The sequence below is a fragment of the Panthera onca genome, chromosome F1 (assembly GCF_046562875.1).
Source record: "Panthera onca isolate mPanOnc1 chromosome F1, mPanOnc1 haplotype 2, whole genome shotgun sequence".
NCBI classification, from domain to species: Eukaryota; Metazoa; Chordata; class Mammalia; order Carnivora; family Felidae; genus Panthera; species Panthera onca.
In genome coordinates, this window is record NC_138355.1 from 57,777,816 (window position 1) to 57,804,582 (window position 26,767).

Below are 26,767 nucleotides of genomic sequence, written 5' to 3' on the forward strand. Positions count from 1 at the left end.
AAATAAAAAACGTTGAAAAAAAGAATTTTATTGTTTGAGGTTTCTTCCCCCCTTCTATTTTTTGTTTATGAAATACACAAATTTAATGAAAACTATATATTTAAGCTAGCATATCATGACCAAAAAAAAAAAAAAAAAAAAAAAAAAAAACCCGAAAACCAAAAAACCTGTCCAAAGAAACATTATTTTGAGAGAATTAAAAAAAAAAAAAAAAAGTCAGAAATAAACAATTAGCCATTCTTTATTCATTCAGCAAACATAAAGTGCTAATTAGGTGCCAGCCAGCATTCTGGGAAAGAAATTCCTCTGTGGTGCACAGTACTTGCCTTCAGCAATATCACTTTATGCAGTAGGGGTGGGCAGGGAGAACTGGAATGACTGGCAAGATTAAGATGGAAATCTGTCTTGACGAAACCTTACTTTGCTGTAAGTCAGTGCAGTCTAACAACTGAATTTCTTGTCTCTTTCTAAACCCTATGGCCCTGCCCCCTGCTTGAACTTACATGGAGTTTCTGCGAATTCTATCTAGACTAGGCATTCTGTGATGGATTCGTTTTACTTAGAGGCAATTCATTTAACTGATGCATTGAGGGCAATATGCAAGCATTTTAATCTTGCCTGATATGCGTAGTGGCATTCAAATAGTAAATTCAAGTAATTATGTTTTTAAAATAATGAAAACATGCACGTTGCCATTTTTATTTCCTTATAAAAATCACTGGTAAATTAATAAGTTGCAAAGTAGTGATTATAAAATTAAAAAAAAAAAAAAGTAAACTTGTTGATAGCATATGACCTCTCAGAGAAAGGTTAACTCTAAAAATATAGCTCATTATTTCTGAAATGCTTTATTTAGTATTTTAATTTTATTTAAAATGACATTTGAATTATAATTATCATTTTGGAAGAAATTAAAGATTAAGTTTAACAGGTTGATTTGCTTTGGAATTATATTAGTCACTAATGAAATGCTTTAACAATTTCCTTTTAGTGCTGTAGATGTATTTAGAAAAAAGGAGTATGATGCAGCAGTTAAAATCCAGAGCTGGTTTCGAGGATGTCGAATTCGGGCATATCTCAGGTATGTGATTTTTGTCATAGAAACGTCAGATATATCATAAAAATATACTCCTCAGAAAATCTAATTTATTCATGTAAGTGCTCATTGCAGATAAGCTTTCATTTTACTTGTAATGAAGTTAATAAATTATATGATGCCCTTTTGGTTTTTTCTTACACATCAAAGAACTAAATTATATTGACCATATCTCTACTTTAAAAAATTCTCAATATCCTAAATATACTAGATTAGATTTTTTCTTCACATTCCATAGGATGGGACAAATGACTGGACTTGTATTTATAGGAATGAATTCACTGCTGAGAAAGCAAAACCAAAACAAAACAAAAAGGAAGCTATTCCAGTCTTCTCCAACATGTTGATATATAAGGGCAAATGATGCCAGAATGCTGCCATGCTGCTTTTAAAGAGACAGAAATTGATCCCTGCTTATCTTCAGTGCTCAAACTTTCCTTCAGTCTCTTACAATTCCAAAAAATACTGCCCGGGATAAGGTGGAGGAAGAACATGCCTCGTATGTAATAACTCACTCAGATGGCGAGCTGGGAATTATGATGTATAGTTCCTTCTATTAGCTAGTAGGAGCCAGACTTGAAGTTTGGGCACTGTACAAACTAGGAACATGGCGGCAAAGAGACTATTTTCTTTAATTGAGAAGATTAATAAGACATTAGCTTGGATAGACTGGGTAATATAAGGTGAAAGAGGAAGTGTTTCTCGACCTCGAGAACTATTTCTAAGTACTTACAGTGACTCACATCGATAGTGCCCGACTTATTTCTCAACATGTCCCTTTGACCAGTTTTATAGTCTTACATTCAGAAATATTTCCAAGAAATAGTACTGGAGAATAATTGAAATTTAAAAATGTCTAATCATAAGCCCAAAAGGAATACTGAATATTTATCTCTGCCTTTTTTTCTACCTCAAGAAATGAAGAATTCTACTGCAGAATGATAGTTCTACTTTTTAAAAGTACACCATAAACTTGGCTTTGAATTTTATTTCTTGAATTATAGAAAGGTGTAGTCTAAGAAAAAATTTAAGAGTGAATCTGGTTCCAGGAAAGCATACTAATAAGTGTATGTTTTTCACAGGTATTTACACAGAGTAGCAACTGTTATTCAAAAATGTTGGAGAGGTTACTTAGGCAGACAACATTATCAACTAATTGTGAAGGTAAATATTATAAAGTTTTTATATATTAGCATTTGAATCATACAGTATGCTGTTAACTTACTCACTTCAGTCATTTACACGCAGTTTGAAGTTATTGGTAATGAATAATTATGTAAGAACAAAATTGGTTTTAAATTTTGGAATGAGACCTCTTCTGAGAAGCCTTTTCTGATTTTCCATGGGAAATTAATGACTCATGGGGCACTTGGGTGGCTCAGTCAGTTGAGTGCCCAACTCTTGATTTCGGCTCAGGTCAGGATATTGCGAGTTTGTGGGATCGAGCCCTACTTTGGGCTCTGGGATTCCTGCTTGGGATTCTGTCTCCCTCTCTGCCTCTCCCCTGCTTGCTCTCTCTCTCTCTCTCTCTCTCTCTCTCAAAATAAATAAACATTAAAAAAAGAGTTAATGGGGGCGCCTGGGTGGCTCAGTGGGTTAAGCATTCGACCTCAGCTTAGGTCATGATCTCACAGTTTGTGAGTTCGAGCCCTGCCTCGGGCTCTTTGCTGACAGCTCAGAGTCTGGAGCCTGATACCGATTCTATGTCTCCCTGTCTCTCTCTGCCTCTCTCTCTCTCTCTCAAAATTAAATAAACATTAAAAAAAAAAAAAAAAAAAAAGAGTTAATGACTCATTTATTTGTACCCGAACTACAAGAGATACTTGATTTTTGGTAAAGTACCTTTCACAGCGTATGCATTTATTTGCATTTATTTGTTGATGATTTCCTCTAGTTTCTGGATCGTGAGCTCTTTCTAAGTAGGCACAGTAGCCTGTTCATGTTTGGACTGTCGACCTCTGGACAAATTCCTGTTCCATAACATAGTGAATAAACATTTGTTGAATTGAAGTGCCCAAAATCAGTTCCACCAAATATAAAAATAAGGCACTTTCTCCTTATGCTGCTTACCTTTGACTATTATTGGCTGTTGGGATATTTTAAAGATTTGCCTTAAGAAATGCAGTATACCACAACCATCTGTATCCACTGATAGCCTTGCAGAAGTATATGATAGCATGCCAACATCTACTTCGTTCAGCTAAGACTTTTAGGAAATGAAGAAAAAAAAAATTAATCTTTTTTAAATGTTTATTTGTGATAGAGAGACAGAGACAGAGTATGAGCAGGGGAGGGGCAGAGAGAGAGGGAGACACAGAATTCAAAGCAGGCTCCAGGCTCTGAGCTGTCAGCACGGAGCCCAATGCAGTTTGAACTCACTCACTGTGAGATCCTGACCTGAGCTGAAGTCGGAGGCTTAACCAACTGAGCCACCCAGGCGCCCCAGAGAAAAATATTTTTTTGATAAAAATGAGAAAGTTTTTAACCAGTACCCTACTTCATTTACTTTTTGGTTTGTTACTGTTTTCAATTGTGATTGTTTGTTTTTCATTTATTCTTGATTAGTTGCCTCTAAGTGAAATTAAAAGATGTAAATAGGAAAAGATAAGAATAAGGTGAAAATGTTTGTTCAACACATTTATGAGCTAAACCTAGAAGATAGTCACTTCAGTCCCTACACCTGCACATATTTCATAATAACCTTCTCTAAATAACATGATTTTCTCAAGTTAAGTCCCTATACTTCTACTAATACTGTATGTTCCTAGTTAATTAATATATGTCACTTAAGTTCTTAAAATCCACCAAAAGACAAGTTTATTCTTTTAGCTCAACTGATTAAATAAACCCACTCTCCTGTCTATAACAAATGTAAAAGGCTTCTCATTAATCTCATCAGTTGTTAGCATGGGTTTCCTGTCTGGAACGCTAATCTCTTACATCATTGACATTTCAGACTGCTTAAAAAGTAATTTTTTAAAAATGTTTATTTATTTTTGGGAGAATGAAAGCAAGGGAGGGGCAGAGAGAGGGGGGCAGAGGATTTGAATTGGGCTCTGTGCTGACAGGCTGACAGCAGTGAGCCCGATGTGGGGCTCTAGCCCATGAACTGTGAGATCACGACCTGAGCCAAAGTCGGATACTCAACTGAGCCACTCAAGTGCCCCAAAAAAGTAATTTTTAAATTTTGAAATAATTTCAGATTTACAGAAAAGTTGCAAAAATAGTCCAAAGAGTTCCCATATATTCTTTGCTTTATCGTTTTCTCTCTTGTTTCTCTCCCTACATGTTGTTGTTTTTTTTTTTTGTCTTTTTTCTTTATGAATACATGTCATTAGTTATTTTGAATCATTTGAGACAAAGTTGCAGAAGTGATGCCCTTTACCTCTATGTTTTTGAGTGGTGTTTTCTACCATAACCATACTAAAATGATCAGAATCAGGAGACCATTATCTGTATAATGCTGTTAGCTAATCTATACACTGTATTCATATTTCATTGATTGTGCCAGTAATGTCATTTTTGGACATATTTTCCAAGATGTTACATTGTGCTTAATTGTTGTGTTTCTTTAGTCACCTTTAATGTGCTTAGCCTGTGGTTGCCTTTGATGACTTTGATGTTTCTGAAGAGTATAAACTATTTTTTAAGTTACTTCTCAATTTTGGTTTAATTATGTATCTTTATTTTTAAGATTGAGGTTATGCATTTTTATCAGGAATACATCTCAATACATAATATTAGGAACATGATGTCAGTTTATCCCATGATAGCTGATGCTAACTTTGATAATTTAAAGTGGAGTCACTCACACTGTAGACTTATTATATCTTATGAGGGGATATTTCAAGACTGTGTATGTATATCTTCTTTCTCATCAAGCTTTTTTTTTTTAAAGTTTATTTATTTTTGAGACAGAGAGAGACACGGCATGAACAGGGGAGGGGCAGAGAGAGAGGGAGAGACAGAATCGGAAGCAGGCTCCAGGCTCTGAGCCATCAGCCCAGAGCCCGACGCGGGGCCCGAACTCACGGACCGCGAGATGGTGACCTGAGCTGAAGTCGGACGCTTAACCGACTGAGCCAGCCAGGCGCCCCTCATCAAGCTTTTTCATACTAGGTTTAGCATTCAATGATGGCTTTGGTCAGAATCAATTTTTATATTTGTTAAATAGCAATTTTCTAACTCTGTCATTCCTTCTACATTTACTTGTTAGCATATTAGTATAAGAAAGAGCTTTTCTTGGTCCTATTTTTTAAATTATTTACATCAATGGGATGTTCATGCTCAAATTGTTCAGCATGAACAGAAGCTCCGTCAAACCAACTTTTAGTAGATTCAGATTGCTTAGAGGGGATGATCAAAAAATTATTTTTTCATGGAGTGCTGAGTGATTAAAGTATTTTTTCATGGCGTGCTGGGATCTTGATCCCATTACTCTTTAGTGGTTGGGGATCTATATCAATGTATAGACAAAGCAATGAAGTAGACCTATATGCATATGACATTCCATGAACATTACTGACTTAACTTCCATTGTTGTAATTACTCACAAGCCACTAGTCAGAAGGTTATGAATTACTGAGACCTCTTTTTAATCAAATACACAAGTACAAACATTTCAGTGACTATTGTTAAAGTATTCATCTTGGGAATCTATATTTATTCTAATGATGCTGGAGTTGCTAAAAAAAAAATCTTAAAAAATTCATATAATGAGCCATTCTAGAAAATGTGTCTTGTTACTTTAATGTCTTAACTGAGTTTGGTCAAAAAGAGTATTACTCATGGGGCGCCTGGGTGTGTTAGTCGGTTAAGCATCTGACTTCGGCTCAGGTCATGATTTCACAGTCTGTGAGTTCGAGCCCTGCATTGAGCTCTGTGCTGACAGTTCAGAGCCTGGAGCCTGCTTTGGATTCTGTGTCTCCCTCTCTCCCTGCCCCTCCCCAACTCGTGATCTGTCTCTGTCTCTCTCTCTCTCAGTCTCTCTCTCTCTCTCAAAAATAAATAAACTTAAAAAGAATAATTAAAAAAAGAGTATCACTCAGTATGATCACTAAGTTATTCTCTGGTTTAGGATCCAATTGTCTGAGCTCTTGGGGGATGGGGGGAAAGGTGGAGATTTTCCTCATTTAGATTGGTTTTTGATGGTTTTTAAGTTTATTAAGTTGTAAGCTATTTTAGAATAAGTCCGTTTTATTTATTTATCTATTTTTGCCATTATGTACACAGTACCTAACATAAGGATCTCAAATAACATAATCAAATCTCAATAAGTAATTATTGAATGATATTAAAATAGCTGCCATTTACTGATTGACGAGTATGACTAAAATATTATAGTAAGCATTTTACATATTTATTGTGTATACCAACTAAAGTCTTATACCAGTCCTATGAATATCATCACCGTTTTATCAATGAAGAACTTTAATCTTAGAGGTGGTTATTTCCCCAAGGACATATTGTTACTGATAAGTGGAGGAAAGTTCAAACCCAGTTTGATGTGATTCTCAAACTGTTCGTAGTATTGAGTTGGTAGGCAACTGAAGTTAAGTTCATTATTGGAGATTTCTCCCCTTTGGCTTATACAGAAGTCCTTGAGGCTTAAGTAGTGCTAACATACCACAGATCCCACCTTTGTGGAGCCTTCATTCAGGGGAGGCCCCTTGTCCTCGCCCATGGATTTGATCTCTCAGTGTTCATCCTTTAAGAACTCTGTTGTTAGTGGGCCACATAAAGGGAATGGGAATTTTTGTTAGAGCCCTATCCCGATATCCCTAGTACTTTGAGTCCTGTCTCTTCCACAGCTGCCACCAAGTTTATTCCTAGAGTTTCAGCCACTTCCCAGAAGCAATAGGGATGCCAAATGTTGTATTTCCTTATTTCAGAAAGCTAATGCCCAGCTCCTTCCCAGGCATGTGGAATCTTTGCTCCTTTATTTCTCTTTCTCTGCCCACACCTCCCCTCTTACTATCTCTCTACCATTCTAGCATAATTTCTCAGAGCTCAGGTTTTAGGAAAGCAAAGCTAGGTAGATATAGACAGTCACTCATAAGCCATCTGAAGCAAGAATGCATGAAAGGACCTGCTACTTTCTTGGGTTGGGGAGTGGGGTGTGAATATTGTCTAAGTCTACATTAATTATCTTATCACACACATTAGTACACACTGTCACACACATAGTCTGTAGTATCTATGTTTAAACCATTTCCCATATTTATTCTGCATAATTCTTTTGGCCTAATAGCTATATACAATAATAATAATGCCATATAGTACCCAATTAAGTTATAAAATAAGTGACAGAGGTTAGTGATTTTGAAACTTTAGTAACAGAACTCCCCCTTCACTAAAATTTTAGCAGAATTTTTAGCTCCATCTGGTAAACAGTGCAAGCAGTGCAGCTGTTTTGGAAGTTGAAGAAATTCAACTGCTTGGACCTTTTCCCTGTGGCCTCTATTGTCACCCAAGCCACCTCTGCATGATTCAAAGGCCACTGGTTTAATTTGCTAGTCTGGGAAAGGATCACAAAAAGCTAATGATATTAATTGCCTAAGGGAGAAGAAAACTGGGTACTTGAGGAATAAACATAAGGAAGAGATTTTTTTAGTATTATAAACTCTCCTGTAGTCTTTGAATTTTAAGCAATGTGAATGCATTATCTATTAAATAAATTAATTAAAAAGGAAAGCCAATTTAAAAGGAACTCTCCCTACCAAACACATGAACAGATAATAAGGGCTTCCATAGGGAGTTGATGTAATCTCCAAAGATCAAAGAAATGAGACTTGAACTGACCCTCAGGGGATTAGTGGATTGTAGACCAGGAAGGACATTTCAGTTAGGATCAGCATAAAGGAGGCTGTGAAATTGGGAATGAGCACGTTGTAATGGGAGACAGGAGGGGTGGAGCTCAGAGAGTTTGGGGAGTTGAAGAAGGTTGGTCAGGAGTTGAATGTGACTTTTATAATTTCCTACATTTGAAAAGGAATTTCTCATTTAAAAATTCTTTATATCCAATATTTCATATTTTCCAGCAATAATCTGTCAAGTAGAAAGTACACGTGTTATCTTCATTTTATTGATCACAAAATGGAGACTCAGGAAGATTAAATGATTCACCTAAAGTTCTTAGTTCCTGATATGTATAGATCCACATGCTAACCCCTTAAGGATTTTCTCTGCATGTCCCTCAGATACCCCAAACCTGCCCCTCCTTACGTATTCCTTTATTCAGATAAACGGTACAACCATTCAACCAAAAATCCAGTAATCCCAGACTCCCCACTACCTCCTTCTCCCTACCCTTTATCTCCTATCAGCCATCAAACACCCTCCATTTCCCCTCATAAAAGTCTCTTGATTTCAACCTAAATGTCATCATTTTGCTCCCATGTGGACATTCCTTCTTGCCATAGCCTACAGTATGGAGTTCTCACTCTTTCATTTGACATGTCAGGTGTTTCATGGTGTCCCGGTTTCTTCTTCTCTGATCTCACCTGTATAAAACATATGCACCTGTGTAAAATATACCGGGACACATTAAATCATTGCCAAATGATTGCCAAATCAATTGCCATTAAATCATTGCCAAATCACATGGCCAAAACATGCAGTGTCCCACAGATTTTTTGTAAATGCCTTTTACCCTGCTGGAATGCCCTTTTGCACTTTGACTTCCCTTCCATTGCTACAAATCCCTACTTCCTGTTCTAGACTTAAAGATTAACCTCCCTGCTCTCCTGAAGCTGTGTGTACAATGGTGGGAGACAGGAGATATCAGGTGTGCCTTCCTAGCTTTGTTCATGTAGGCATTTGTCCCACTGTGATACATTTGCTTATTTACATCTCTTATTTGACTGAGAACTGAATAGTGGTGACTTTTCAGTTTACTGCATCTTAAACTTATCACAGTCAATGTCACATAGAAAGCCTATAGAAATGTTTGCTAACTAAATGATTCACAGGGATTTATGTTGGATGAGTCTTGCTTATGGTCAACGTAACTGATGATTAGTATCAATATGGGCCAAAACTATTCACTACCCTCTTCTTCATAAAAGAATGATTCTTTCCCATCTCATTGATTTTGGACTAGGCCAGGTGCTTTGAGCAGATGGGACATGCCACACTCAAGGTGACATTTTAAGAGGCTTTCTCCCTCTTTCCTTCTGACACAAGATAGGCCCATGTCCATCTTGGGCTGCTCCTTCATCCTTGGGGTTAAGATGAAGAAATGTAGAGCCAACGTAGCTACAGGGAACCCTAGTCGACAGTTCATGTAAGTGAGAAATGTTTTGTTTTGTAAGCTACCGAGATAGCTGCATTTTTATCTCAGCAAAGCTGATTAATGGTTATAATGATAACAAAAGCATGCATGTTTATAAGAAACATTCTGAATGGGGCACTCAGTGAAGCTTACAAAAAGATGTTTTGAGCTTTTTGAGTTTGTGATGATGTTAGGACACCTCCATGTGGTGATATCTTGTAAGGCGATTTTGCCGTCTCTGCAGAGTGTCTGGCATATAATAATTAACACTCAACAAATGCTTATTAAAGTGAACTATTGCATGGGAGTTTAGATTAAGAGTCAGAGCTGGAGATAAAGATTTTAGAGCCATCATTGCAAGATGACAGGATTCTCTACCTGAAGGAGAAAAATATCTTAAGAGTAGAGCAGAGGACCAAGAATTGAGGCTTGTGGAATGCATTAGGTAGAATTTAGGCAGAGGAAAGGGGTATAGACAGATAATAACTAGAAAAGCAGAGACACAAGGTCACAGAAAGCAGAGGAGAGAACTGATGAAAATTTGGCATTGTCAACAGTCTCAGATGTGGCAGAAGTCAAACAGAAAGTGAACTGAGAAAAGAGAGAGGTCCTAGGATCTCCTTAGATAGGTTCAGTAGTTCTAGACAGCTTCCCTCAAAATTCTATGAACTAAAAGATTTCTATCCAGCTTTTAAATAATTTTCATAGTGACACCAGCTAGCTTATCTAGTCCTAAAGTATCATGGGTTCTCTACCACAGTGCCCTCATTAACTCAGGATAATAGATCATTTCCAATTATCTTTTGTGATTTGGCTCTTGCTTCCTTGATGAGTATTGTTTTTGTTTCTTTTTTTCTCAACCTCCATTTCTGGCCTTCCTGCTGACTTCCAGGCTTCTGTGTCTGGCAACATAAACCAAATTTGTCCATCCTAGGGGTCCCGGATTGTTGATTTACAACCTTAAACATCTTTTCCTGTTAGTGAGGATATGCTCTGATTCTTCTTTTTTAATAACAACAATTTGATGGTTATCTAGTGTAGTGTGTGTGCTCTGTGCATAATGCATTTCCATACCTGCTGAGCAGCCTGCTCTTCCTGTTGGAAACTCAAGAGAGTCCTACTGTTACGGGACCTTTCTTGTTTTCAACCATTCTGCTTTATTTCATAAGTGGTGAGGTGAAAACAGTCGTTCTTTGGTGATAAGTACCTGAGAAATGTTGAAATATTTTTTCATCCATGTCATTTCAAGCACTAGCATTTTGAGTGTTACCTGAGTGAATTCATCACTATAACCTCTATAGGATAGTTGTATACATCTTGATATCCTGTTAAATTTTCTTTTCTTTCTTTTTTTTTTACATTTTATCATTACATAGTTTACTTTATGTTTAATATCAAATGCACTATTTTTTCTCACCACTCGGAGAGCAGTAAGTAGAAACACTACCCTAATGTACATGATTAATTCTATATGCACTATAAATAAATAAATAAATAACTATAGTCCTAAACAGCTCAGTTGAGATCATTCAGTGAATAACATGTATGGCAACCACATTAACAGAATTTAATTAAAACTTTGTGCTGAAGTGTGAATAGCCTATGGTAGGACCATTTAATTTACTAAAACACTATTAAAAAATAGATTATTCCTCAAATTATAAAAGTCATTTTCTATATTGCTGAAAATCACAGCTCACAATATTTATATAATGCTTACCATTTTACTGCTTCTTACAAAGTTTTCGTATTAGGTTAATAGTTGAAGGAGTAACAATGGAAAGAAATTTTATTAACTTTAAGTGGGACAAAAGATGCCATCTACTATAAAATTCCATTATATGTTGTCATGATAAATACCAGCAGGGTTTTTTTTTTAATGGATAGTAAAAATATATAAAATATTGGTCACTGTTTTAAAAACTAATGAGATTGACACAGTTACTTCTACAGACATTTTTATTTCTCTTAATTAGATGAATAAATGTTTCTTTGATAGTTACCAACTCTTTTTATGAATTTCTGTAGAGGACTTCCAAATAAGTGGTAAGTTAATAAGGCAACATTTATCACCCATTAGTGTCAGAGCAAAAAACTGAAACATATTTTTTCCCTTCAAGGTCTTGCATTTTAGATAAATATCAAAGGCTAGATAACTTAAGTTTCTGACCTCCAGATATTAACTTAAAACTTTCTTAATATGTTTTCATAATTATGAAATTAATTTAGATTTGGTTCCCCTGCTTTTAAAGATTATATTAATAATAACTGTGAGAAATAGTATAATTGGCTTTTAATGTGTGTGTGTGTGTGTGTGTGTGTGTAAAAAGAAAGGGTATTTTAAAAATCAGCTGTTGATAATGAACAGATTGGTATCAGTTGCCAACAAACAAGGCAAAGCATATGCACAAAATACTCATGATTATTTGGTAATAAATCATTTTAATGATTATACTCAAAATTATGAAATGAGGATGGCACTGGTGTGGAAAATAACAAAGGCTCAGGCTCATCAGATCTGTTATCCATATGTGCATAGCTTCTAAAAGTTCCATTGTCATCACTTTAAGGCAAATTTTTCCTTTGTACTGCCCAGTCGAACAAATAAAGCCAGTTGATCTGGTCAAGTTTATATAGATGTATTACTCAAAATTATTACAAACATGTATTGTTTTAGGTATTCTGCTTTTGATGAGAAAAGGGGAAAAAAAGAGAGAGAGAAACAAACCAAGAAACAGACTTAAGTATAGAGAACAAACTGATAGTTACCAGAGGGGAGGTGGGTAGGGGGATGATTGAAATAGGCGAAGGGGATTGAGGAGTGCACTTGTCTTGGTGAGCACTGAGTTATGTATAGAATTGTTTAATCAATATAGTGTACACACGAAACTAATATAAGTACGTGTCATCTATACTGGAATTGAAATAAAAAACTTAAGAAAAAAAATTTTTAAAGTGTTCTGCTTTTGAAAATGATTAACCATTTCTCCCTTGAAACTCATCTTTTTTTTTTTTTTTTTTTTTGGTTTTCAACCTAAATACTCAACAATAAAGGAAATATGAAATAATTTGTGGCATATTCCGTATAGCAAAATACCACATAGCCATTGTATATAAAAATATGTGAATGAGGAACTTAAAAATGGGGAACAAGAAATATCTGTTCTAGATCTATACAGATCAAGGTGGAAGAACCTTTAAGAGAAATTAAGCCACTGGAGTTGAAGGAGAGGAATTGGCATTAAGAGTTTAAGACGTAAGAGGGGAACACTTCTAGTTCACAAGGTCTGGAACAAGGTTAGAGGAATGTAAGGTACACTGAAGTGTTGGTCATTGGGACTGAAAAAACAGGCAGTTGTGGGATTTTGTAATTCAGTGTGCTGTCCACATGAATTTGAAAAGTCTTGAGATAATGGCAGGAGTTGTGATGAAGGGTGAGACCATTACTTGGTGTCAGAATCTTTAGAGCAGATGATTGGAGTAAGTCAGGGAGAGGTGAGGAGGAGGAAGGATGGAGGATAAGTAATCTGAGACCTGAGGGATGACAACACTAGAAAGGAATAGAGGGTATAAACGTGGAAAGCTTGAGATTAAGATGTAAGGTTTCTTGTTCTTTTGGTTTTTGTTGTTGCCCATTTAAAAAGAAATTATTTCTGAGAGAGAGAGAGAGCATGAGCAGGGGAAAGGGGCAGAAGGAGAGAGACAGAGAATCCTAAGTATGGAGTCCTACACAGGGCTCAATCCCATGATCCTGACACCATGACCTGAGCTGAAATCAAGAGTCAGATGCTCAACCAACTGAGCCAATCAGGCACCCCTGTTGCTGTCCTTTTTAAAGGAGTTCTTTTTACTGTTTGTGAAAGTATGCTTTGGAACTAGGAGAACGCCAGCTTCCTCCAGTTGATGGCACTTGGAGTGGGCGAGAAAAGATAGTTTGTCCTATAAATGCTTGCAAGAAAAACAGGAGAGAGAGGATTTGGACAGCTAGCAAAGAATGATAAGACATTTTGGGCAAGGGGACTACTATGGGCATGGAGGTGAAGAAATAAAAATAGTAATTGGATCAGAATGAGCTTTAAAGGAATGGAGTGGTGAGAGATAATTGGGGGAAAAAATTGGGACCTGATTGTGGTGAGGTTTGAATATCACTTGACCTCTAAGAGAGTGGTTCTCATTTGTCCCCAATCACCCTCCCATTGTAATTCACCTGATAGAAAAAAGAAATAAAGAGAGAAACTCAAAATATGAAACATGCTCCATCGGTAATTATGATCCAATCCCACTGAATAGCAGCCCTGTCCAAAAGATTCACATGGATATTAACCGCTCAGAAAATTGTGTTTTTAAAAAAGGATACATCCTCCAAAAAATTTTTTTTTTCTTTCAGAAGCCTTCTAAAAATTGAGCTGGATCACATGGCAAAGGCCATACAGCTAACAAATAGTTGATTTAGTGTTGAAATGCTGTTTTTATCCCAGAAATTCTTCTTGCTCTGTTATAAATGCAACATATCAATTCTGTTTAGCCTTCTTTCTCTCTTTCTTTCCCCCCTCCCACTTTCCCTTCCTTTGTTTCTTCAACAAACATTTGGGGAAACATCTAAAATTGAACATCATATTTTCATTACAAGGAACTAACACCATTTATGCCTGATTTTCAGCCCAGTCTTAGTAGACTTGTACCTTAATGATAAAATGGGAAATTAATAAATAGTAAGAAAAATTTTAAGACTTTTGTCTGCTGAGAAATTACAGTAGCTTGTCATTCTTGGATATGTTATTAATATTTAGTGGCTAGGATACTCTTTGCTTATCCAACTTCACGGAATGGAAAAAAACAAATTTCTAGAACAAGTCTAAAAAATAATATTAGGAACAAGGCCTTTGGTATGTTTATATTTTAACTACTTCATGTAATCCAAAGAACAAACACTAGTATAACAAACAGTCATCATTGCTCAGAATGGAAATAAAAAGACTTAGATGAAATAAATTTTACAAAGTTTTAAAGTGTCTGTGTCTCATAGATAGCTCATGGAAATGAACAATTCACCTCCACCAATGTATTTTGTTAGTGTTTTTTATTTTATTTTTTTAACCTTTTTTTTAATGTTTATTTTTGAGAGAGACAGAGCACGAACGGCGGAGGGGCAGAGAGAGAGAGGGAGACAGAATCAGAAGCAGGCTTCAGACTCCTAGCGGCCAGCACAGAGCCCGACGCAGGGCTCAAACCCGCCAACCGCGAGATCATGACCTGAGTTGAAGTCGGGTACCCAACCGACTGAGCCATCCAGGCGCCCCTTGTTAGTGTTTTTTTTTTTTTTAATTGTGGTAAAATGCACATAGCATGACATTTACTATTTTTACCATTTTTAGCTGTACTATTATTTATTATTTAGTGGTATTAGGTATATTTACATGTTTTATGCAACTATCATCACCACCCATCTCCAAAATCGTTCCTTCATTTCAACTGGAAACTCTGTACCCATTTAGCAATAGCTCCCTGCTCTCTTTAACCGCTGGTAACTGCTATTCTCCTGTCTCTGTGGGTTTGACTATCCTTGGTACCTCTTATAATCGAGATCATGCTCTACTTTTCGCACATGTATTATTTTTGTTACTTTCCAAAGCAAATACATTTAATATCAGTTAGTGGTTCAAATGAGAATGGTGCATGGGAATCAAAGTGCTGTTCCACCTTTTAACTATCAAATTCAGAATGCTTACACTAAAAAGCTAGCTCTGTTTTTTTCTCTTTGTTCAGAATAAAATTTAACTTCTTACTTTAGGAATTTTACTTATTGTTAAATTACGTACTTTTTGCTACAAAATGTGTAGTAGCACCAGTGAAAATCCCTTCTCTAATTATCATCAACCGTGTCCTAAGCACCGTAAATATTTCATCTCATTTTAATCTTCACCGAACTCTGTGGAGTATGTACTGTTCCATTTTGTGAGCCTGGGAGCCACGACCGGCAGACTTGAAGGAACTCGTTCAGAGCCACACAGCTGGTAAAAGCAACATCCGGGACTGAACTCGCTTCTGTAGCTGGAGAGCTCACACACACTCCGTGCCGCTAACTGAACAGCCGTGTAATAAAGCTGAGAAACACTACCTTTTTCTGAACCCACACTTTCTCAAAAATGTAAATTTTAATGTTTCTTCTGTAATAAAACATTTAGTGGTTTCATCTGCCTCGATGTGACTTGAGGAAATATGGTATTAAAGTAAATCTTTTAAATTCACCTCCAACACCAAGAATTATGCCTTGCTTGCTCTGATGAAGAAAGAGAATTTAAAGTAAAGCAACATCATTGTGTTCATTTGTAAATAACATATTGCAGCCAACTGGTTCTTAATTGCTCAGACTGTTGATAAATAATCCAGGCCTGCTGCTCTCCACAGACAATTTGCTTTGGATCAGACCAGGCAATTCAAACAATACTAATTACAGTGAAAACCTTTGTATGAATTTTTGTGTGTTGCAGGGACGAAAACCCCTATATAAGTGGTTAAGGCACTTATCTCTGATTTTTACCTAAACATAACACCTATTACCTGAGCTCAAGTTCTATCAGTCAATGCATTTTGATTGAATAAGAATGGATCTAGTAATATTTTGTGTTAAAAATATATATTTCATTGCCCTTACTGTTTATTGTACTGTCATGAATTATGTTAATTCTATATTTTTGACTGAAAGATATAACAGACACAGAAACTTCATTTAAAGCAATGTTTTCATTGAAATAAGCCATATTGCTACACGATTATGGAGTGTAACAGAGATTTGTTTATTAATAGACAAATGTGTCTATACTAGAAAGAAACCAAGACCTCAGGAAGTCTTTGCTATATCAGGGGATTTGCTGTAACATGATATCATTGTATTTATGATTTTATGGTGTTAAAATGAATATTAAATGAAACAAAATTCCCAAGGATTACTCAGGAGGCAGCTAAGTACATAACATTTTGTACAGATGGTTGGAAGGCACAATTTTGCTCCATCACTGCATCCATATCCTTGAACGATTTCGACTGAAGACAGCATTTCTTTGAATTTTTCATTAAACCAGACGTCTTGAAATATGAATTCCTTTTATGTTTCTGTGAGTTTTGGCTAAAAGAACCCCAGTGAATAAATCATACAATACTACGTGTCACCAGCACTTGTGAATATTTCTGCTTTGTTATTCTATTCTCAGTAGAGCACCATTGATTATCAAACTCAGCGGAGAGCATTTTATGATCATATATCTCCATTAGCTCCTAGTTTGACTACCATAGATTTTTCTGGTTAAGCCTGCATTATGTATTAGGAAGCCTATCTCTTCAATACAAAGTTTGATTTCATTTTTCTAAGCCTAGAACTCTTATTATGTATTATGTATAAAGATTCTTATCTTTTATATGTAAAAATAGGCTGCACTGTCTTTGTGTAACTGGAATATATGCCATCTTTTTTTTTTCTTGATTCACAGTTAGAATTTTGTACTATGAAGATGAATCTCTACAACGCAATGGCTGTCAGGGTAAATATTTCTTCACTTGTTAAACAAATGAAAAGTCAATTGTGCCCTGAGTTCGCTTTTAATAAAACGAGCAAACCAGAATAATGCAAATTTGATTGATATGCTAATGGTTAGAGAGAAAAGAGTACATAGTTAAAAAGTTAGTTATACTAAATAATCTTGGCAGTGTTAAAAATTAGAGTAAAATGTAAAACATGTAATTATCAGTGCTTATGTTTTAGAATGTTAAATATCTCTGAGCCATAACTAGAGAAAGACCGTAAATATTAATGAAGCAATGTATTAGTTTCCATATGTCGTATAGAATATTGTGATAAATAGTTGAACATGGTTCTGGAATATAAGGTGCCGGCCCAATACAAATCAATTAGAAATTATTCATATGATTTAACAGTAATAAAGTCAGTTTCCACCTTCGAAGTTTTATTTCTGTCATCTCCGTGTTCATTTTTACGTGTTATTTTCCTAATGGGAAGCTGAACTTAGTGATTATGAGGCTGGCTTGGTTTCTGCCCAGATTTTGGGAGTGAGCCCAACAAAAGTATTATCTCTCTTGTCTCAGACAGTATGGTAATAGCTTAATTGTGGCGCTATTATAAATGGAGGAATTACTTTGGTGAATTTCATTAATGTTCTTAAAACTTATGTTGCCTTACTATATTCTCTTTCATTGATCTATGAGTTCTTCTGCTAATAATGTCCTTTATTTTGGATGAGGCAAGGTAGTAAAATACCTTCTGACTGTCCTGTGCTGAACTATGGCAGGTGAATTAACATTACTTTGATTATTTATACTGTTTTGGGAAGGGGTCTTTCCTCTACAGGTATGGGTGTGCACAGAGCCTGGCCCAGGGACAGTCTGCACGTTCAGTCTGTTCACCTTTCTGTTCTTTGTGGTCTAGGGGAAAAAGGAAAAGGAAGAAATAGGTCTTTTTGCTTCTTTTCCTGAACCAGAGGTAGAGACTATAGCTGCAGTGGGCTATTTTTACCTTTGTTAATGTATTACTATAGGAAAAGAATTTGGTTCTCCTCTTTTAATGGGAATGCTTGAATCTGGGAATTGAGGAGATTTTGATGCTCTGCATAGCTCTGCCAAAGACCTAACATCTGAGCCTTCAACACTGTTAGGTTCTTCCTTTGCTGCTTACTTTGTGTCGGACGTGTCTGCAAAGTACAAACCAACAGATGACCGTTACGGTAAAGCGGTTGATGACCTAAGACTTAGATGCCTCCCTATGTCACCAGGGGAGAGAGAAAGAGAACCAGAAGACAGAGTTAGAAAAATGCATTCTGTTGTTATTTAGCCCCCAGTCTTCTTCTTGAATTCTTATCTGGCTTGAATCATGATTCTGTTTACCTAGATTAGAAGTATCTAGGTAACACTTGGAACACAGAGTTTTTGACTTACTCCAACATCATACTAAAACCTTCATTTCCTAGTAGCATCGCCCAATGTCAACTTGTCTTTGATTAATGTCAATCGACAATGTTGAACTTTACCTGAGTCCTGGGATCATGGAAAACAACAAAGTTTTAAAAACCCCCCACCCTTTGGGTTCTGGAAACAGCTTACTGCAAAAAGAAAAAACAAAAAATTTACCCTTCACCACATGACTTATATAAGAGGCACAGATATGCCCTTTGTTTATCTATGACACGGCCAGTGCCCACCTTCCCAAGTTTCCATTCTTTACCTCACAAATGATTAGCAGAACTGCTTGTCCCCATTGATCAATTGGAAAAACATGTTTATTAGCCAAACTGTGATTAAGGCTCTCTTCTTCCCCCTGAACTTTAGCCAGCATAGAATACCTCCTCCTGAGAATAGGCTGGCTTTCCAGTAAAACATTCTCTGATCTACTGTACAATTATGCCACCCTTTCATCCCACTTCTGCATATCAGGTTCTTTCTAGCCTCGTTTATATCTTCCTGTAAAAGAAAAACTATTTGTGCCGAATTCTTGACATACTTGCAGATCTTATGGTCAAAGTGCTCTCCCTCTGGCAGTAGTCCAATCCATCTATGGTGGTGATCACAATACTCCCTCTTCCTTGCAATAATTCTTTCAAATAAAGTCTCTCTTGCTATGTCTGGGTTTATTTTTTATTTGATACATTTCAGGAGAGAAGAGTAGAGGTGTGATGCAGTGGCCATTAAAGTGAGGCAGAGGAAAACTTGAGCTGATCGACTAAAGATGCATAGGAGTGTTTGTGAGCCATGTGGAGGATGTAAACACTACTGTGGGAATTTATAATAAAGACACTTCTCTTAGGAAGATGTTCAAAGACTGCCTTCAGAGGTTTGGATGAGTTGACTTAGTAATAGACTAGGTACTTACTTCATGTTCCTAAGATGAGGAGTCAGGAGAGGGGCTTACTTGCATGGAGGCCAAAATGATTGCCTAACAAAGATGAAATTTTAGTACTGGTTGATCACAGTGACCAGAACTGAATTTATTTGTAAGGAGTGAATTTTTGCAAGATGGGGCTCGGAAGACTTTACTTTCTGCAAGAGTGAATGGCTGAAGAGATCAGCGTGTGGTCCACATCCCTTCATGCTGTGCACATCAGAAGGCTGGATACCTCTAGCTGAAGTTTTCCTTCTAATACTCACACCTCTACCTTTTCAATTCATCGGCTACCAAGTAACCTTGTTCAAAATAAATGTCCCTTAAATGATTTAAACATGGATGGCTGTTCATGTCCAGGAGGAAGAATTTCTAAGAGTGATGGATAACTACCAAAATGTATACGGGAATAATATTCAGACAGATATATGTGCACTCAAATCGTGAATAGGATTTTCACATACAATAGAAAATAAAACTTTTGTCTTAATTTGCCTTATATACTGAGCCAATTACAAATTATATGTTTGACTGTTGACTCCTAGCATGACAAGTAAATTATCATCAATTGCCAAAGAGGCTAGTGGAGCATTCCTGAAAAGAGAGGGATTGTAAAAGTATGCTTTTAGCCTATCCATTCCTATGTAGAGGTCACTTTTTTTATAATGAAGAATAAATTATATGTATGTGATTTTTTAAATATAATAGGTATTCATCTCCTGATTTGCTGCATTTATTTTTTAAAGGGTCACCTTCTCTCTAAAGACTTTACGATCCCCCTACCCATGTAGAATTGATCACTCTCTCTTTTTATGTCCTTTTACCATCGACATACTTCTGTTATAGAACCTGTAACATTTTATTATCCTTACTAATTTACATGCCTGTATCCACCCCCCCACACACTGTAAGTCCCTTGGGGCCCAGATCCTATCTTCTTAGTCTTTGTATCTACAGGACCTGGCTTATAGTAGGTGGTTAAATAAATGTCCCTGAATAAATCATGAATGTTGGCCCATTCTTTTCTAAACAAGGAGTTAAAAAGTCATTTGTTTTAAATACTTTTTGTTTAAGCCCCTCAGTGTCTTTGTTGGAAATTACTTAAGCCTTTGCTGGGGGATCTAAGCCTTTGCTGGGGGATCAGACCTTTTTGAGAATCTGATGGGGTTATGTGGTAGAGATAGATTGGATGTGGTAAGGTGATATTTGGTTAGTGCAATTCTCACATGAATGGACTATCTCATGAACTTTAGGACCTTTCGAAAGTATCATAACATGTACAGGTTTGAAGGAGGTTTGCTATGATATAAGCTACTGTCAAAACCCACAGTATGCCTTTTCAAAATCCGTTAACGATATGCTGCTAGGCCAGTGACAGACAATTAATACAGCAATAAATTGCTCAATAAATTTTTATATTAGCTCTTGGGGCCTTATTCCTCCCATTTCTCTATGGGACATTTTATTGCCTTTTGGTCTTTAATTCGACTTTACTCCAGATTAGGGTTCTGCTTTTCCTCCAGCATTTTGGCTGTTCCATTGTAGATCTCCTCTAAATTTGGCCCCCACTTTTTTTTTTTTTTAGTTCTCTCTTTTTGAACAGCTTTTAGTATCTTACACAAATGTCATGAACTGATTCAGTTGCTAAACTCATTTCTCCCCGTATCCCATTTAGATATACAATTGTGTATCTTTTTACAGCCTGGCGTAGAACTGACCCTCCATTTCTGATGCCAGTAAGCTTCTAACTGGGTGTCACCTCAGGTTCACCCAACACTGGGCTTAGCGACTCAGCTGAATATAGTCGGCCTCAACCTTGTCTTTGAGGCTCCTATTGCCCCAATAGAATGACTCCAGATTCTCGCGCTTACTACCTGAGTGTGTGTGTGGACACAAATAGCTGGCAGGTGTCTGAGTATACCTTAGTCAAACTGATTGCTGGTGGGAGCTATATGTCTCTGAGGCCAGGCAAGAAAAGGATTACAATACCACGTTTTCTCTTGGTAAGTCAGAACCATTAGTAAATAATAACAATGAGTTAGCAGTTACATAGCCATTACTGCCTTCCAGGCACCAGTCTAAGTATTTTAAATATTTTAACTCTTCTCTGTAATACTCCCAACCAACTCTTACAGGTGGGTATCATGATTCCAATATGAAAGCTGAGGAAATAGAATCACAGAAAGTTATCTTGCCCAAGGTCCCACAGCTCATAAGTGATAGTGTTAGGAATTGAACCCAAGAGATCTGCTACTCACATTTGTGTTACTTGTGATCTTTTGTACTCTTGCCTTCACTGCTAGTCTTCTCCTTTGCTCAGTCCGGATGAGAACAACTATGTGTACCCCAGACTGAGCTCTTGTGGAAACTTTGTTACTCACACTCTGATTTTCTTGATAAACTGATCCCCTGGTCCTCACAATTCATGAGCATCTTACCGGTAGTACATTTTACTCAGGGAATTCTAAACCCGGTGGCAATGAGTAGGAGACCAGGTTGAGTGTCATATGCTTCCCCTTGCAGGCAGAATTGGATGGCTGAGGATGACAGACCTCTCCTTGTAAAAGGATATTCCAGCTGTGGCCTTTACACACTGGTCTTCTAGCGTCAGAATTCGTCCTCCATCGTAACTCAGGACTGCTGTTTTCAACTGCTAATCTCTCTATACATGAACTCTTAGAATATACTGGTGTTTGGTAAACTAAACATAATGAGGATGTATAATCTGTCACAGATTTTGGAAGTTAACAAAGGTGAACTCTCTGAAAATTATGCTTTCCTTATAATGTCTTGCGGAAAGCCTCCATTGGGTTATCTTCTACATCTTGAGTCCACTTTGTCTGTCTGTCCTAGGACACCTGGCACCGTATCAGATGAATGTAAATTTCAGGAAGTGCTAATGTTTAGTATCTTAGAGATCTCTTAAAAAATATGGTCCATCAGACTTTCTTCTCACTTCCAAAATCTGTGAGGAATGAGAAATGGAAATAATTTAGATCTTACAGAATTTTAAAAAAACTACAGATATAATTATTTCAAGTAGAATTCCTTTTATCTTAGAAACCTTATACATGTTACTGATCAATCATATGTACTTACGTGATGATATTCTTCTGGAACCCAGAGAGTCTCGCCTGATCCTTTATTATTTCAGTTATTTTAAATGATTTCTCTTGAAATTAGTGTCCCAAAACATTTTAGTTCAGATAGAAATCCTCACTTTAGGAAAATTAAAAGACTACAATAACAGGAGGATCACTAGATTAAAGATCACTTAAAACAAACAATTTGCAAAGTAACCATAATGTTATTGGTTCTTCTTACAGGTCTGGATCTGTATAATACAAATTTTAATTTATAAACCTTAATCTAGCTTGAAACATCAAATAACCGTTTTCTTTCATTTCCCACTTGTGTCTAAAACGTAAGAATGTGAGAAACAATGATATGGTAGCTTTACTTAAAAAATAGTTACATATGTGCCAGCTATATAAAGATCCATTTCAATCTCCTAAACCGTTTATAATCTTATTTTCATATTTATAATACTATAAAGTACATATGTTTAGAATATTGACTCCATGATTAGATGGATAGAGATAAATAGGTAAAATAATTCAGGGAAAAAATACTGAAGTTCTCTTATACGCTAGACATTACGTTAGGCTCTAGGGATACAAAATAAGTAACACACAGTCTTATTCACACAGAGAAAGATATCCCAAAATGTCAGTCTAAGGAATAAGAGGAAAAGGATTATACAGACCACCTCAAGCTTTTGCCTGATGATGGACAGATATTTAAATGATGGATCACCATGCAAAAGAATATCTCTTCTCCCCTCCTGCTACTCCTAGTACCAATATCATTGTGAAATGATTAAATAAATTTGTAGAGCAAGGAGTATAAAGTCAGAGTTGGGAAACAATATTAAGGAGAAGAAACTACAGATGGAATGATTATCCAGAATCTTCTATTGGTTAAAAATATCCAGTTAAGATTTCCATTCATATATGTATATTTTTGACATGATAATGCATCAACACGGAGTATGAAATTTGGATATTGTTGTTCTTTAAACACCTTTGAAAATTTAGTAAACCTACTTTTTCTGTTCTCATGGTATAATCTAGAATGTTGATATTCTAATAAATGAGAGTATCATTATGAGTAAGAGTTCCACTTGTATGCTCTCATATACATTTAGAGCATTAATACTAGGTAGGTTATTATCAGTAACAGAAATTTTGTTTTCCATGTCTTCATTTTAATTTTAGGTGAGAAGACATTGTGATTTTTCTCTTTTGGTAATGTTAAAGTTACTATGAATTTTGAGGAATTAAAGTAAACCAATGGAGGGAAAATCTTTTCTATGAGCAGATGGCTTTTGGTGTACCAAGGTTTTGCCATTTGTTTTAGTGCTTAAAATAAACATTATTTATAAAACCACTTACATTTTGATGTTACTTAATGAGGAATATGCATCATTGATTTGACTAGCTTAAGAGGTCATTTAGAACTTGCCCGTTAACAAGCTGTAATCTGCTGAGCACACAATGACTTTGTTTAAAATTATCTATTCAGAGCTGATCAATGACAATAATTGTTTTATACCAATCACTTCTGAAAGTTACTAATTACTTTGAAGGACATGAATACTAGCTTTTCATCTTATTCTTTTTTTTTTTTTTTTAAGTCATAACCCATTCACCTTGAAACTAAGGAATGTTATGGAAAAACATCTTGCCTACTCAAAGAACTTTTTTTTTTTTTTAATTAGAAGTTTATTCGCTAGTACTAGGATATCAACAGGAAATTTAGGTAAAATTGAAGATGTCATTTGTTCCTGGAATAGAAAGGGTAGTAGAATCTCCACAGTATTCTATCTTATGTCAGTTAGTGATTGTTAAACTGGGCTCTTTACGATATAGGAAATTGGTATCTTCTAAATGAAAGAACATGTACGCATACTTTTCCTTTTTATATAGTACATCCATAAGATATTTCAGTGAAAAGAGCCTGGGCTTTTGTGTAGGACAGAGCTGGGTTTACGTCCTGGCTTTGCCATTTATTCTTTTCACTGGTTAGGTGAACTTGATCAAGTTACTTAACCTGAGTTTCTTCAGTTTTAACATGAAGATTATGCCTCATGCACCAGGTTATCATGAGAATTAGAGCAGTTAACATAATACCTGGTGCATTCATGAGGTCAATACATTTTAGATCCTTCGCTTCACGGATGGCAGTGTCTTCGCCAAACACCCAGTTTCAACTTTTACCTACTACCTCTAACAAAGCCATTTAAAGATTGATTGACTATACTTTAATGTGGATGACTTAACCATCTCTTGCTCAGTATTTACTTTAATATCCAATTGTGATTAAATGATTTGTCTTGAAAGAGAATTTTAGTCTGCCTTGGAGTAGAGGTCTAAGGAGTTTGGATATTAGAAAATCCCCTGAGAACACAGCAGCTGTGGACGCTCTGGAAGTATTTGGTACTGTTTCTAGTGTTTGCCTGTTTTGAAGTGGGAGGAAGCTCATGGCATTGGCCTCTTTAGGTGTCCTTTCTATTGGCGTGGCTTTTTGCTTCGATTTTACTTTCGTCCTTTCAGACTTCTTTTCTCAGAATGGGTACCCACCACTCTAGTGTGATCTAATCAGAAATCAGCAGCTTTCCTTTTTCCTTCTCAGTGCTCCAGCATGCATCTTTTATGTTTTCTGGCACATTTAATCTTATTTTATTTAGAATTTAATGATGTTTTCATGTTATAAGTAGTTCCTCCCTTAACACTATTTGATATCCTAATATTTTCCCATTCTTCCTGAGTCACTTCTATTGCTGATGATGGATTTTGTGTCAGTACTTATGTTTGAAATGGTTCTCTTCTTTAATACAAGTATTACTGTACATGCAATAAAAGTATGGTGAAATATTTGAAGCTATCCAACTAGCTATATGACTGTAGGCAATTATTTAACGTAAGAACCAATGTCCTCTTCTATAAAATGAGGCTAATAATAATCTCCACCTCAAAATGATACTGTAATGATTAAATTAGATGAGCCAGGAAAATATTCACTTATTTGCATGTATGATTTATATACTTGTACATATTCCAATTGATTATTCTTTTTAATTAGGAAAGTGGTTTGTATCAATTCCTCATCTTTTGTTGTCAGCTGTGATATAATTTTGGTCAAATTAGAGGGAGATAGTTTCTAAAATTAGTATATAACTTTGGAAAATTGATTTTTCTTATTTCATGAACATCTAAACTAAGATCATTTGAAAAATATTTGGAAGGACACATTTTATAACATTGTTACACTAGCTTGCTATCCTACTTGGTTCTATTTCCTAGAATTATTATCTCTGGTTTCATTGTTCTTAATAAGCTGTTTTGCATGTTTTCGATTATTTTAGTCATTCTCATACTGGGAGGTTAACTAAAGTAGTTCTTCAGAATTTTCAGTTTTCTGTATTTCAGGTTGTAAAATACCCTTTAAATGGCCATGTTTTAAAACACAGAAAAATACAGAATTCAAGTAAAACATTTTTCCCGTTTATTTGTATAGATCCTGCATTCAAATTATATAAAAAAAATTAAGCTCAACATATTTAGTTTAAAAAACATAGGCCTGGGGGATAAAGCCCAATGGGCAAATGTAGAATGTCTAAATTAAGCACCCTTTCCTATTAAAAAAAAAAAAAAATATTTAGAGAAGGTGTGTGTTCCTAGTTTAGCTAACTGTGCAAAACATTGGAAGGACTTCATATCCAAAAAGAGAATCACTCATAATATCTGAATAATTCAAAAGTACATGTAAACTGCCATAAAATTTTCGGGAATGAAGTTAAGTAATTTTTTTTCCTTTTTTTTTTTTTTTTTTTGCTATTTCTTCTTCCTCTCTCCTCTGATGAAGTTGAGGTGTTTTGTGTGTGTGTGTGTGTTCCACAAAAATAAGATTATGCACTATTTTTTTTTTTGCTTTGAGTTTTTCTAATAGAGATTATATTAGCAAAGAATAAATGTAAGGAGGCTGATTTTCATGATTACTAGAGCATAATAAGACATTGAGTAGCCCACTTAAGTGTGTTCTCTCAGAGCCCCCATATACTCCTCTCATGTGAAAAAACCTAGGTACTTTCAACAGAAATATTCATTTATTGAAAATTGCATTTCACTTTGTTCCCAGTTCTATACGGTAATGGTTTAGAGAATGGGCTCTGAAGTCCTAATGTAATTCCTGGATCCATCACCAATGGCTATGTTATTATGGGGAAGTTATATAACTTCTCTTTTTTAGCAGTTTCCTCATCTGTAAATAAGGTATTTCTCATAGGAGTGTTCTAAAGATTAAATAGCTAACTACAAGTAAAACTCTTAGAATAATGCCTCACATATAATAAAAACTCCATAAGTGTTAGTTGTTGTTATTGTTTAAAAAGTATTAAAATGTCATGGTGAAGATATAAGAAAAAATTTTGTTTAAAGATTTTGGAAATTTT

At 35.7% G+C, this 26,767-nt stretch overlaps 1 protein-coding gene across 5 annotated transcripts in view; it reads left to right on the forward strand.

Annotated features, from left to right (window-relative positions):
- Positions 1–26,767, forward strand: part of SPATA17 (spermatogenesis associated 17) — a 197,976-nt gene that overhangs the window by 11,082 nt on the left and 160,127 nt on the right. For 4 of the 5 annotated variants that reach the window (XR_013553181.1, XM_078441043.1, XM_078441042.1 and 1 more), the window contains exons 2-4: positions 992–1,081; positions 2,179–2,260; positions 16,856–16,906. Coding sequence is in view for 4 of the 5 variants with exons in the window: in XM_078441043.1 (XP_078297169.1) it covers positions 992–1,081; positions 2,179–2,260; positions 16,856–16,906 (223 nt within the window). In the remaining variant the exon portion in view is untranslated. The remainder of the gene's footprint in view (positions 1–991; positions 1,082–2,178; positions 2,261–16,855; positions 16,907–26,767) is intronic. The other variant, XM_078441044.1, reaches the window with a different exon arrangement.